General features: G+C 43.1%; 1 protein-coding gene across 5 annotated transcripts in view; it reads left to right on the forward strand.

Moving 5' to 3' along the window:
• Window positions 1-13,934, forward strand: part of DOCK7 (dedicator of cytokinesis 7) — a 329,839-nt gene that overhangs the window by 209,576 nt on the left and 106,329 nt on the right. For all 5 annotated transcript variants that reach the window (XM_082265167.1, XM_082265168.1, XM_082265169.1 and 2 more), the window contains 4 exons: window positions 2,642-2,737; window positions 6,694-6,834; window positions 8,082-8,195; window positions 8,902-9,072. In XM_082265167.1, coding sequence (XP_082121293.1) covers window positions 2,642-2,737; window positions 6,694-6,834; window positions 8,082-8,195; window positions 8,902-9,072 — 522 coding nt within the window. The remainder of the gene's footprint in view (window positions 1-2,641; window positions 2,738-6,693; window positions 6,835-8,081; window positions 8,196-8,901; window positions 9,073-13,934) is intronic.

Raw genomic sequence — 13,934 nt, forward strand, 5'->3', positions numbered from 1 at the left:
AATCCGGCTTTAAACTTCTCCACAACAGTATCTCGGACCTGCCTGGTGTGTTCCTTGTTCTTCATGATGCTCTCAGCGCTTTAAACTGACCTCTGAGACTATCACAGTGCAGGTGCATTTATACGGAGACTTGATTAGACACAAGTGGATTCTATTTATCATCATTAGTCATTTAGGTCAACATTGGATCATTCAGAGATCCTCACTGAACTTCTGGAGAAAGTTTGCTGCACTGAAAGTAAAGGGGCTGAATAATTTTGCACGCCCAATTTTTCAGTTTTTTATTTGTTAACAAAGTTTGAAATATCCAATAAATTTCGTTCCACTTGATGATTGTGTCACACTTGTTGTTCTTCACAAAAAATTACAGTTTTATATCTTTATGTTTGAAGCCTGAAATCTGGCAAAAGGTCAAAGTTCAAGGGGGCCGAATGCTTTCGCAATGCACTGTAAGTACGGCAAACAAATGGTGTTTTACAGAACACAACACATCCTGCAGTGCCGTAAATTGACACGTTTCGCCCACAATCTGGACTTCCTCAGGATCATGATGTGTTAGAGACTTTTCAGAAATATACACCTTTTTAATAGACAAATAGCATCACATAAATAATACATAAATGTGTAAATATATAGATACATATGAACTTAGTAATATACAATGTAATAGTCTACAAATCATATACGTCGGCAATAAGGGAAGCGATCAAGAAACAAATAAACCAGTGAGAAAGTAGAAGGGAAAAAACTCCAAGGCTTATTTGAGGGGGATGGGAAATAGATGGTTCCGATGAGGAGAACGCCGTGTTCGCTATCATGAGGACATCTACAATGTTGGAGGGGGGAAACATCTAGTACTACATGAAGGAGTGCTGGAGCAGGGAGGGAGGAGTAAGGAAAGGCAAGATGAGCCAGAGAGGGAAGACAGGAGAGAGCTGAAAGGAAGAAGAAAGGGGATGGAGATGTTTGCCTGGAATGGGGAAAGGGAAAGAAAGAAGGGAGGGTAAAAGGGGGAAACCCACAAGGGCCAGCAGCTGGAGTATCTAGGGGCAAAGATGAAGTGAGTCAGACTTATAGCAAGGTTTAAGAACATAAACTAAAATGATGTGGGGCACTTTCAAGGAAGAGGAAAAATTGACTCAGCCTTTCTGTTGTGTGTCTGTGGGTCTCGTGGAGCATGGAGAAGAGAAAGAGCAGCAAGGAATTTTCTGAGGATTTGAGAACAAAAATTGTGGAAAACGATGAAAAATCTCAAAGTTATGAGTCCATCTCTAGAGATCTTAAAAGTGTTACTAATTCCACAACAACAGAATCAGTCTGTATATGCAGTAAAGCATGCTTGTTATACTCACTGTGGAACCTAAGGGGTTAATCCTCTGCAGTTTGTAAAAAGGCTGTTTGATCCTGTCTTCTCTGATCTTCACCTTCCAATGTCTCCAACTCATCTTCGGATATTATAGAGGGAAGGGGACAATGTACACAAGCTCAGTTTGGAATGTATTGCTAGAGAACTTTTTTTTTTTCTTTGGAGAGTGCATGTGATCAGCACAGGGCCAATCAGCACTGTCCAGAGAGAGGAGTTCTGCGTTCTTTTAGGACTGTGAGAGTAGAATGAAAACTCCTCCTACAAGCTGGAACCAAACACTGATAGAAGTCACAAGACTGCTATATACTGCTGATGAGAAAAGTTATTTAGCCGTTTATATTTACTAAAATAATTGCATTTCCGTGTTCTGTGTACTGTGGGAGAGCAGATATAGTGAATGTAGGCTCCTGGATTTAGTAACACTTTAATGTTCCTGTGTCCACTGTGTTACAACATTGTCAAGAAGTTTACAGCTCATGGCAAAGTTGCTAATCTCCCTGGACGTGGATGAAAGAGAAAAATTGATCTAAGATTGCAACAAAGGATTGTTCGAATGGTGGATAAAGAACCTCGATAAACTTCCAGACAAATTAGAGCTGACCTTCAGGCACATTGTACACAGAGTGTCCGCTCACACTATACGTCACCATCTGAATGAAAAGGAGTGCATTATCTGACAGAAATGCAAGAGTGCCAATATTTTTGACCATGACTGTAAATGCTTCTGGGACTAGCTTCTAATTAATTGACTGGCACCATGCATAGCTAAAATGGTACCATGGGGGCACCTTCCCACAGGTTCTCACTTTCTCATCATCTCTCTACTGAGGTTTCGTACATGATCTCTCACACTGCATTGAACACCAAGCCCAGAAACATATGGCTCTTTAAAAAATGTCTTTAAAAGAATTAAGCTCTTTATTACAATTATTTTAGTTTTCCGGTTCTGTTTGCAGGGATCTTCTTAGTCTGTCACTACTCTTAAGAAATCTGTACTCTCAGGTTTGTCATAATAAAAGATTCTTGTGGAGTTCACCTAGTTGACATCTTCAACCAGTTGTCTTGTTGCTTGTTTGTCACCCTCATATGTGCCGTGTTTAGCATCATCTGAAATGTGAGGCAGCTGTTGTCCATCATTGTGCGATTTTTCTCAGCCATTCATTGTGATGAGTTTTTTTATGCCTGCCGTTTTTTATCTCTGCTGTGATTCAGTGTTGTGTTTGCCGTACATCTAAGTTGTACATTGTCTAATGTTGACTTTCTTATTCCGAGTAGCTGTTCCACGAAGAGCTCGCTCTGCAGTGGGTGGTGTGCAGCGGCGGTGTACGGGAGGCTGCCCTACAACAAGCCTGGTTCTTCTTCGAACTCATGGTGAGTCCAAATAGATGGAGCATTTTAACTTTTGGATTTACAGAGAAGGTAAAACATTAGTGATCGACCGATATTGTTTTTTCATTGCCGATACAGATATTTTGGTCATCGAGTATCGGTATCGGCCGATATTTTCATACATTTTTTTTTAAAACTTGACAGGTACTCTTGAGGAGGGATCTGGGGGTCTAGGAGACCCCAAGCCCCTCCTCTGCACTTAAAAGCATTCAAAATGCCAAGTTTGGCTGTTTTGAATGCTGTCATTTTTTCTTTTATCTGGCGCCAATACCCGGAGAAGTGATGTCATGACATCACGTCCGGGTTTTTGCATGGAGACCCGATCAGAGCCGAATGCGGCTTTGATCGGGTCTTTGGCGGCCGTGCAGGCTGGTTGGCCGCAGAAGGAGGCGGGAGGGGGGGGGGGCTATGTTCCCTCCCGCGCCTTGTAATGACAGCCGAGCGGCTTCTCAGCCGCATCGGTTGTCATTACAAGACAGCCGACCATCGGCTATGGTCGCCGGTATGGGGGGTGATGCCTCTAGCTGCAGGCATCACTCCGGTACAACCACTTTCAGAAATATCGGCAATATCGGTAACCTCCGGGGCCGATTCCGATATATCGGAAAAAGTGCATATCGCCCCTCGATATATTGGCTTTGCCGATAATCGGTCGATCCCTATAAAACATGTGTTTATATGTAGACTTTAACTTCTTTCCACTGGCTGAATGGGAGCTCCTTGGTTCCGGGATGATGTCCTCATCCGCACTGTGGCTCAATCTGTCACACGCTGTGTCCACTAGACACCGAGGATGACAGGTTGATGCAGCAGGCTGGTGGTACCAGACCAAACACAGCGATCACATGACAGTTTTACACAATGAATGCCTTTCATTCATAGCCATTCATTGCGTAGTATATGGTACAAACAGGACCAATCACAGTGCACTGTACCATGTGATAACTGTGACCAATCATTGCTATCCCAATAGTACATAATGGCTATGAATGGGTGCCATTCATAAAAATGATTACTCGTACCAGTGATCATTACTGTTATAAGCAATCATAGTGTTGAAAAAAAATCCTTATCCCCCTCCCCAGAGTAGTACATTGTCACTATGGTAACACTGCACTTCTCTGGTCACAGTAAGTAACAAAAAAACATTTATATAAAAAAATAAATAAAAATGGTCAAAATATTGAAATTGAAAAAATGGTGTATATTTTCCAAACAGGGTCTTTTTGGGGGGTATTTCTAATGTCCTGGCATTTTAGGACCTCAAGAAATAAGAAAGAAATTTTCAAAAATATACCATAGTTTGTAGAGACTATAACAGACTAATATGCTCTGATTTTGGTTATTTTTACCAAAGAATACATGTCCTAAATTTATGAAATAATTATTTATTTGCAAAATGAAACCAAGAAAATGTAGCTTTTTTTTTTTCAAAACTTTCAGCATTTTGTTTATAGCAAAAAAAAAAAAAAAAAGCCCAGTGGTGATTACATACCACCAAAAGAAAGCTCTATTTGTCTCAAAAAAAATTATACAGATTTTATTTGGCTACAGTGTTGCATGACTGCGCAATTGTCATTCAAAGAGCGACAGCGATGAAAGCTGAAAATTAGCCTGGGCTGGAAGGAGGTGAAAGCATCCGGTATTAAAGTGGTTAAAGAGAAAGGCCACTAAAAGGCAAAATAAAATTGTTTTGGAAGACTGTAGCCTGGTGCTATTACTGGGAAAGTTTCCTCTCCCTTCCTGTTGTGTCATTGCCACAGGAATTGATTGGAAAACTCTCCAACAGGGGCAGCAATAAAAACATTTTAGCAAAATAGAGAAGAGTTAGTGAGACTGGGCTTTAGGGGGGAGTAAGGGGAAAGGATTGTCTTTCTCTAAATCAGCTAGAACAAACTCAATGGATATATGTATATACACAGTATAACTCTCTGGTATCTACCCAAAAGAGGTGCGGGATTGGAGAAAAACAAATATTTATACTCGCTAGATAGCTGCAGCTTCGATCCGATGCTGAAGCTGTCCCCAACTGGCACGAAGACTGAAATTTGAGCGATCACATGACCGCTGATCACTCAGTTCTCGGTCTTTACAGAGCAGAGATCAATGACCGGCTCTCTGAAGTGCCAGGCTGTGGAGGGGTGGGATTGGCTGGTTCAGGCTATCAGCGACTCTGAGAGGCTGTGAGCCAGCTGCCGGTCAGGTGTCTGGGCGGATCTCAACATTATTGTCAGGATACCTGCAAAGCCTGGACCAGCTTCACTTAGTTGTGCGGGCTTTAGCCACTGTCAGCTAAATCTGGGTCATAGGAGCACAGAACTGAGTAAACTACTATGACTCACATTAGAAATATGGCCAAAAGAGCTTCGTCCATACTTCTCCTTTAGCTTCCACTAGTCATTCCATGCAGAGCTCAATATTCTTATATTTCAGTACTTATGTTCTAATCTAGCAATTCTCAACCTCAGTAAAAACTTTCTATGCCTCAACAGTAAAAAAAAAGTTTATACTTGTACAGTAAGTTCTCTACGTACGAACGAGTTCTGTTCCAAGAGCAGGTTCGTAAGTCCAATTTGTAAGTCAGACAAATTACCCAACCAACACAATCTGCCCAATAAATTACTGTAATAGGTTTAAAAAACATTTCACACAAATAATACATGGGGAAAAAAAGGTTGAAATAAAAATAAAGTGCCGTATGCAGTAGGGATCAACCGATTATCAGCAAAGCACTTTCCCCGATCGTAATTGGCCCCTGAGGTTACCGATATTGCCGATATTTCGGGAAAGTGCTTGTACCGGAGTGATGCCTGCAGTTAGAGGCATCACCCCGATACCGGCGTCCATAGCCGATGGTCGGCTGTCTTGTAATGACAACCGATGCGGCTGAGAAGCCGCTCGGCTGTCATTACAAGGAACAGGAGGGGATGTTCCCCCCCTCCTGCCGCCTTCCGTGGCTCACCCGGGTCTCCCATCCTACCGGACCCGGACTAGTTTCCCCAGGCACTCAAAGTACTGTAGACTTACCGTAGATTACGCGGACCAGCGGGAGCATGGGAGGAGCTGGAGTGCAGAACGCTGGAGGGGCAGAATTAAGCTCAGCTGGTGAGGCGGAGCTGAATGGCAGACAGCTAGAGACTTGACACTACCTGTCAAGTGTAAAAATAAAAAAAATTTAAATGTACAAAAATATTGGCCAATATCAGCCGATACCAGTATTCAATGGCCAAAATATCGGTATCCGCAACGAAAATCCGATATCGGTCGATCATTAGTATACAGTAAAGTACACAGAAGCACAACCACTTGTAGAGGACACACGCATAAGAATGTATGCCAGAAATGTGAACTCGATTAGACCTACAAACGCATGTTTTTATCTTTGAAAGTTCGTATGTAGGGGACTAACTGTGCATACAATTTTGGCAATGCTAAATTTGTACTTAAATGGGAGAATAGCCACCAAATCTTTGGTGCCAGTGGGATTGTGGCTCCCAGGTCATGGTAGCTCCTCAATTCATTGGTGTCAGTGGGATGGTGGCCAGTAGGGAAGAACAGCTCCCCAAATCATTACTGTAAGCAATATAATGTACATCAGGGAAAAATAGCCCCTTGCAGATAGCAGAGCTGTGGGAAGGACATAGCAGGCTCCACCCACTACAGACTGCCTGCAAAAATCTACAGGAGGGGGAGAAGACTAGACCAGTCACACTGTGAGCGGTCTTTATTACAGGAAGTCTCACCCTGGATTACTGCACAGACCTGGAAGAAATACACAAAGCACACAAAGATTTGTGAGAATAAACCCGCCTCCTGTATTTAGACAATATTTGATTGTACTGGAGTTCAGTTTTAAAACAAAAATATTAATAAATGTTATGATGTGATGATAAATTTAGAGCTGAGACATTGCAAAACATATTTGTGCTTGCTTTTAGGTGAAGAGCATGGTGCACCACTTATACTTTGCAGACAAAATGGATTCTCCTCGCAAGCACCGGTTTCCCGAGCGTTTCATGGATGACATTGCAGCATTGGTTAGCACTATGGCCAATGACATTGTCACAAGGTTTCAGAAGGTGAGCTGTACAGGGTGCTGCATTTGTATGGCGTTATCATTGTTACACTCTGCACACCTTTAATTGTAACGGAACTGCCGACACCGTCAGTATACGGCTTCCTTGCAGTCATGAACATATATACCTGATTTTCCCAGCCGCCCTCATACAAAGCTAGCCGACAACTTAGCTTGTACAGGAATCTCTCTTTATTGAACAGTCAAACAGAATTTATATATAGCATGTACCTCCCCCTCCTGATCATATTACCACACACAGGTCAGGGGTTGCCTGATTACATTATCATATGCAGATGAAATTGTATACAAAACAGAATTAACCTGATCTAATTATCTAGCCATCTGGACAGAACAGTGTGGGCTCATTAACATTTAACAATGGAACAGGCAGACTTAACACAATCCACATTCCATCTCAATAGATAGACAATAGGACAAGCCTGCCAATGACAGTCTGTCCGTCTCCTACATTGAAGTACATGGAATAAACCTCTACGTATTGCTATGATTATTTAGGAGTCAGACTTCATGGCAATAGGCTATAGGTCTCACAGTGTAAAGTGGGATTAAATCTTCATATTTCTTGATAGATATTGCTGACAAATATTACTGTCCCACTTGAAGCAATCCAAACCATTAAGTATGTCTTTCACTCCCAGTGACTGTGAGTACCGTCACATTATTAAACGAATATCTCATTGAGTGCTTAAAAGAGTACCTTTCCTTTGTAAAAAAAAAATGTTATTCATTAGTTGGTTTAATGGAAGTTGTATGCGTTTCTCTTTCATACTAATTACCAGATATGGCTATTTCTACATCTACCTCTTTCCAGAGAGATCAACCCTCCACCGTGACATTTTCTGTCTTGCACAAGTAGAAAATTCAATGAAGCACTTGATTCAATTTTTGAGTAGATCAATAAGCTGGTGACAAGGCACAGTGGCTCTGGTGAGGCTGCTCCCAACAAAAATGGAGCGTTCTTCAAGCAGGGGACCCAGACTTGAAGATTCATGTGTATAAAGTCTAATGAGAGCACAAGAACCAATATTAAAAACCATCTCTGAACTACGTTTCTCTTTTTGCCTGTAATGGTTTCAGTATTTGGCTTTATTTTAAAGGTTTTCCATGTCAAACTTTTTTAAAGTGAAGAAAACTATGCACAATTTGATGTGGCCAAAGCATTCCTATTAAGCCATGTACAGGATGATTGACTGATTGGATATATTTCCTGTCTCTTTTTTCCCCCAGGATACTGAAATGGTAGAGAGACTCAATGTCAGCTTGGCTTTCTTCCTCAATGATCTCCTGTCTATCATGGACAGAGGCTTTGTCTTCAGCCTGATTAAAGCCTATTTCAAGCAGGTAACCCTAATACAATATTGCACTGTTCTCCTCTCCTAACCAGATATGGTGCTGGTTCTCAGTATTGTTAGGCGATACAGCAAAAACTGCACCACTCAACTCACCCTGTCCTCCACAGCAGTATTGGGTGCTTACCAAGGAGCCAGTATGCACTCCAGTGTCGTAACTGTGATGAATAGAAGATCTCCCATCAATGATGTCACTAAATAAAATTTTATCAAGGTGAAACTCGGGGTGGGGACTTGCTGCTGTCACTTTATCATTTGTGGCTGATGTTTTATCCAATGACGTCGTTTGTGTGTGACCTTCTGTTCATCACAGTTACAGTCCTCCATATTATTATATCTCTCCTGTAGCCTGATATTCCAGTCCTGTCCTGGACTGCCCCACATGGGTTCAATTATTGTTATCTTTTTACACAAACATATATATATATATATATATATATATATATATACAAAAGTGTGTCTGTTCCAGAGCATGAATGGGGATAATGGGGTCAGTTAAATGACGTTTATGTGGAGAGGGAAGGAGTGATCAAGGCAATCATGGGAGTCATGAGGGATAATGTGATGGTTAGGACAAGGGGATTAAAGCAATATTCTGCTTGATTTATATTTACAAATAATAGAGGTTAATTTTGTTGGATAATTTTTGTAGTTTTAAATTTCCTAGGGTCAAACTAACTTGTGCTTCTCATTTCCAGGTATCATCAAAACTGTATCAGCTGCCTAACCCAAGCATCCTGGTCTCCTTGCGGCTGGACTTCTTGCGTATCATCTGCAGTCATGAGCACTACGTCACTTTAAATTTGCCATGTGGCTTACTGACCCCTCCTTCTTCCCCTTCCCCTTCAGTGTCTTCTGCCACTTCCCAGGTGAGAAAATTCTATAGTACACTCACCAAGTAATTTATTTGGAATACCGGGTCGGGTCTCCGTTTGTTCTAAAACAGCCTTAGTTCTTCAGGGCATGGATTCCACATAGCTCAGATGTAGCAAGCGGTCCACACACTATCCCAAATCTAGTCTTAACTCAGGCTTTCTACTATATTCCATCCTGATTTTTTTTACAAATCGTTGTTCAAGCCCTGAGAGAGGCAGAGTCCTTTTCCCCAAAATGTGTTGGCTGTATCTGGTACTCATAACCAATAAGTGTTTTACAAGTATTTCCAAAAGAGAAGAACATTTGCACTAGGAGTTTCTAACCAAGCACCCAGGAGTCCTTCTCCAAATTCAAAACCATCAGTCACCAATTTGAGCTCTGCAATAACCCGGGAACAGAACTCCCTGGTATTCCATGTGTTGTTTTTTTCCGGGCTCATCAAGGGTTTCTGCAATTTCAGGAGAAAGTCGTCTTTTCATTTTGTGACTCTGCCCTTTGGGCTGGCCACAGCTCCCAAGGGTTCCCAAAGCTACTACTTGCGGGGTACTCTCCTTGGTCACTTCAGATAGTGCATTGCTTTGGGACGACCCAAATAGTAATTATTATAGAAAATCCCAAACTAAATGGGATAATATAGCGCTTGCTGATATGTGCGGGAAACTAGGAAAATAAAATTACAATATAATATACTTTAAAATCTTCTAAAACTATTAAAAGAGCTGTGCCCTTAAAACATACATATCATAAAATATATTATTGTGCCAAAATTAAGTCCAAAAAATTCACAGTAATAGTAAAGTGCTGAGTGACATATAAAATAGTTCATAAGTGGTTCAGTGGTAAATGTTCCATAAATGTGCCAGAAAAAACTAGAAAAGTGCTGGTGCTCAAATCTTCCAATGAACCGGGATCTCCAATCATGCAGGTATTAGGGTAAGGTGTACACTCACCAGATGAGATGGGTCTCGACTACCTTACGGCAAAGAGACCGATAGCGCTTTGGTGACCCTCCAGGTCAGAATACTGGCAACTGCTGGGCTCCTGTCCCTCTCAGCCGGAATCCTCCAGGCAGGATATATGGGCTCCTCACGGTTTCCCCAAATGTTTCAAGAAAAGAAGGACATGCTCCCAATAGTGCAATAGCTCTGAAGACGTCACTACGCTCTGACGAAACGCGCGTCAGGTGGAACGCACGCCGTCATACCCGGAAGTAGTTTGGAACGCAAACCGCTCTCCACGCTACAGAGATCCAAGAAAGGGGTTATGCACAGCGATTTTATGATTCTACACTGGATTTGTCTACTTTTTACTGAATAAACTTAATTTAATGGTACTGCACTATTGGGAGCATGTCCTTCTTTTCTTGAAACATTTGGGGAAACCGTGAGGAGCCCATATATCCTGCCTGGAGGATTCCGGCTGAGAGGGACAGGAGCCTAGCAGTTGCCAGTATTCTGACCTGGAGGGTCACCAAAGCGCTATCGGTCTCTTTGCCGTAAGGTAGTCGAGACCCATCTCATCTGGTGAGTGTACACCTTACCCTAATACCTGCATGATTGGAGATCCCGGTTCATTGGAAGATTTGAGCACCAGCACTTTTCTAGTTTTTTCTGGCACATTTATGGAACATTTACCACTGAACCACTTATGAACTATTTTATATGTCACTCAGCACTTTACTATCACTGTGAATTTTTTGGACTTAATTTTGGCACAATAATATATTTTATGATATGTATGTTTTAAGGGCACAGCTCTTTTAATAGTTTTAGAAGATTTTAAAGTATATTATATTGTAATTTTATTTTCCTAGTTTCCCGCACATATCAGCAAGCGCTATATTATCCCATTTAGTTTGGGATTTTCTATACATTCATTTTGCACTCTATAGCAGCTGCTTATTTATACAATACGGTACATCCAATAGCCACATCACCTATTTGAATAGGCACTCCTAGGCGCGAGGAATATATTTAATTAAATATATTTATCTACAGTAATTATTATGGCTGTTCTGTGTCCTGTGATGTACGATAAAGAAAATTGGATTTTCTCTGTCGCTCATTGACAGACGTAGTCTTCTTGATTCACAAGAACTGGGTTATGTTGTCTCCGCAGGAGCAGGACTAGGCAGAAAGAAAAAAAAACGTTCTGGCTCCACCTTAGGGGCAGTCCCTGAGGGTATATCCTCCCTCTCTCTGCTACAAGGCATCAGTTTTTTTCTGTCTATTCAGGAGTAAGGACCTAAGTTCCTTGCTGGGATCTTTTTGGTCCTTGCAAGATTTTTTCTTTAGAAAAAATATTTTTTAGGTAGTTTTCTCCAGTGTTTTTTTCCTGTGAGATCTTCAAGCAAATACGCCGGACTGGGCGACACTAGTGGTCACCCCAGCCGGCCTACGAGCGCGCGCAGACCATTGCATTGCGCTTGGTCGGCCGCGACACATTCAAGTAAGTATGCGGGGCCGGGCGACGGGCTGGATGTTGAGATCCAGTGGTCACCCCGGTTTCTGCCTACGAGCGCGTGCAGACCAGAGCTCCGCGCTGGGTCGGCCGTGACGGAGTCCCATTGGAGGGACTGACCTTGCGAGGTAAAAGTCTCGCTTGGACGCCAGGAACCAAAGAGTCGAGGCGTCCGGAGTGGTCCACAACCCCCCACCCCGGTGGAGAGGGTATTGTGCAGAGAGGGTGCCTGTCGGTTCGGTATGGTGAGTAAACGTTCCCTTTTTTCCTCGTTATGAGGCAGTATGAATTATGGGCCCCTCCATACATGGTCAGTATATATCTGACACTAAAAGTCCCCCTTGTAAATACAGTATGTGTTTGGTGGGAAGTGGACTTGGTTTGAGAGCTAACACTCTACCCAGCAGACTGTAGTATTACAGCAGACATAGGAGGTATTATCCTACCTTAATTGTAGTGTACCTCCTGCAAATCGATAAACCGCCACTTAGCAGAGATGCAGGTGGATGTGCTGGGAAAAACGATTTCGGCAGTCAGCCGCCATTTTGCCGTAGACCGGGTGCATGAATGTCCTCAGGTCACGCCGGCCGCCATGTTTTTGGAGTCTATTGTCTCCCGTATGGGGGCGGCCATGTTTGATGAGCCCAGCTACCTCGTGGAGAGCTGGGAACGCCGGAAGGCGTACACAGGGGGCGGAGCCACGTCCTTCTACCCGGGAAAACTAACACAGCTCTTTCCAGTCTGTAAAAGACAGACGCTGACTGCAGTTGGTTGGAAACTTCTCTGCATTGGGTGGTGAGCCTTGGGGGTCCCTCTCTCTCTCTGTGGGGATCGAGAAGCAGGTACTCTGAGGGGCGCTATTGCGCTAGGGGGAGACACATAAAAAAAAAAAAAAAAAAAAGAGGTATTTTTTTATTTAAAAAAAAAAAAAAAAGTTTTTTGTTTTCTGGCAGAGGTGTCCTGAATTAACATGGACCCTGCCACTCATGTATCTCCACCGGATCCCCTCGAGGTGTCTGCAGGATCCTCCAGCACCCCACTGACGGTTGAATCATTGTCAGCTATTATGGAAACTTTTGTGTCCCGGGTGGAAGTGGCTTGTCAGGGACAGGGCGCAAGAAAGCGACCCCCGCCTAACCCCTTATTATCTGAAACTTCGGATTCAGAATCTGAGCCTATTTCTGCAGTTGCAGGTACTTCATCTGGGATTGGTGTCTCGGGTACTGTCTCTTCAGACAGTGAGGAGGATGTTTCGGCATCAGCCATAGCCCGAGAGGAAGCGTTGGTAAACGCACTCATTGTATCTGTTCAAGAAACCTTAAGATTACAGGGTATTCCGTCGGAAATAGCTGAAACTGAAATCCCTTTTGGGACTAAAAAACGCATCAAGGTGGCGAAGGTTTTTCCATTGCCCAAATGTTTTGGCAATCCAATCAAAGAAGAATGGAGTCTGCCAAAACGCACCTCTGCTATTTCTAAACGCATTAACAGGCGTTATCCGTTTGAGGAAACCCTCATTAAGAAATGGACAGAACCACCTGTGGTGGATTCACCAATTGCTAGATTGAATAAAGCCACGGTTATTCCTTTAGAAGACGCTCCGTCTTTTAAAGATCCAGTGGATCGCAAGATAGAAACTATGTCTCGCACCATGTTTTCCTTGATTGGATCAGCTTTCAGACCAATAATTGCTATTGGTCTGGTTTCGCAGACTGTAACTGAATGGACCAAGTGGTTACGCCGGGACTTAGAAGAGGTCCCTCAAGCGGTATCAGATTTGTTGGAACAAATGATACAGGGGTTACAGTTTGTGTGTGATGCGGCGTTAGACGCCACTCCATTATTGGCGCGATCATCAGTTTCAGCAGTGGTTCTCAGGCGTACACTGTGGCTAAAAGGTTGGTTAGCCGACCAAGGTTCCAAAAAAGCATTGGCTAATATCCCCTTTTTAGGAGAGCGTCTATTTGGAGCCAACTTGGATGAGATCATTAAGGATCTCACGGGTGGAAAGAGCACCTTTTTACCGCAAAATGTTAAGGGTAAAGGAACTCGTCAAAGACGAGGGCCTTCTTTCTCTGCTCACAAAAAGTTTTTTCGTCCCGCGGGTGAAAAAATTAAGTCCTCCAAAGCTCCTTCAGGAGGCTTCAGGGGACGTTGGTCGGGCAAGCAAAAGCCCGCCCCCTCCAGTCCTGAAGATAAATCGTCCAAAGCCTGAAGGTGCGCCCCCACCCATAATTGGGGTGGGGGGACGTCTTCGCCGGTTCCCGGATCCATGGCTTTCCAGAATCCCGGACAAGTGGGTTTGCGAAGTCATAAGGTCAGGGTACAAGATCGAGTTTCGATCTCTCCCACCGGCGCGATTCTTCCCTTCCAATATCCGACTATCCCCGGATCG

The sequence above is a fragment of the Pelophylax lessonae genome, assembly GCF_965119305.1.
Source record: "Pelophylax lessonae genome assembly, chromosome: 8".
NCBI classification, from domain to species: Eukaryota; Metazoa; Chordata; class Amphibia; order Anura; family Ranidae; genus Pelophylax; species Pelophylax lessonae.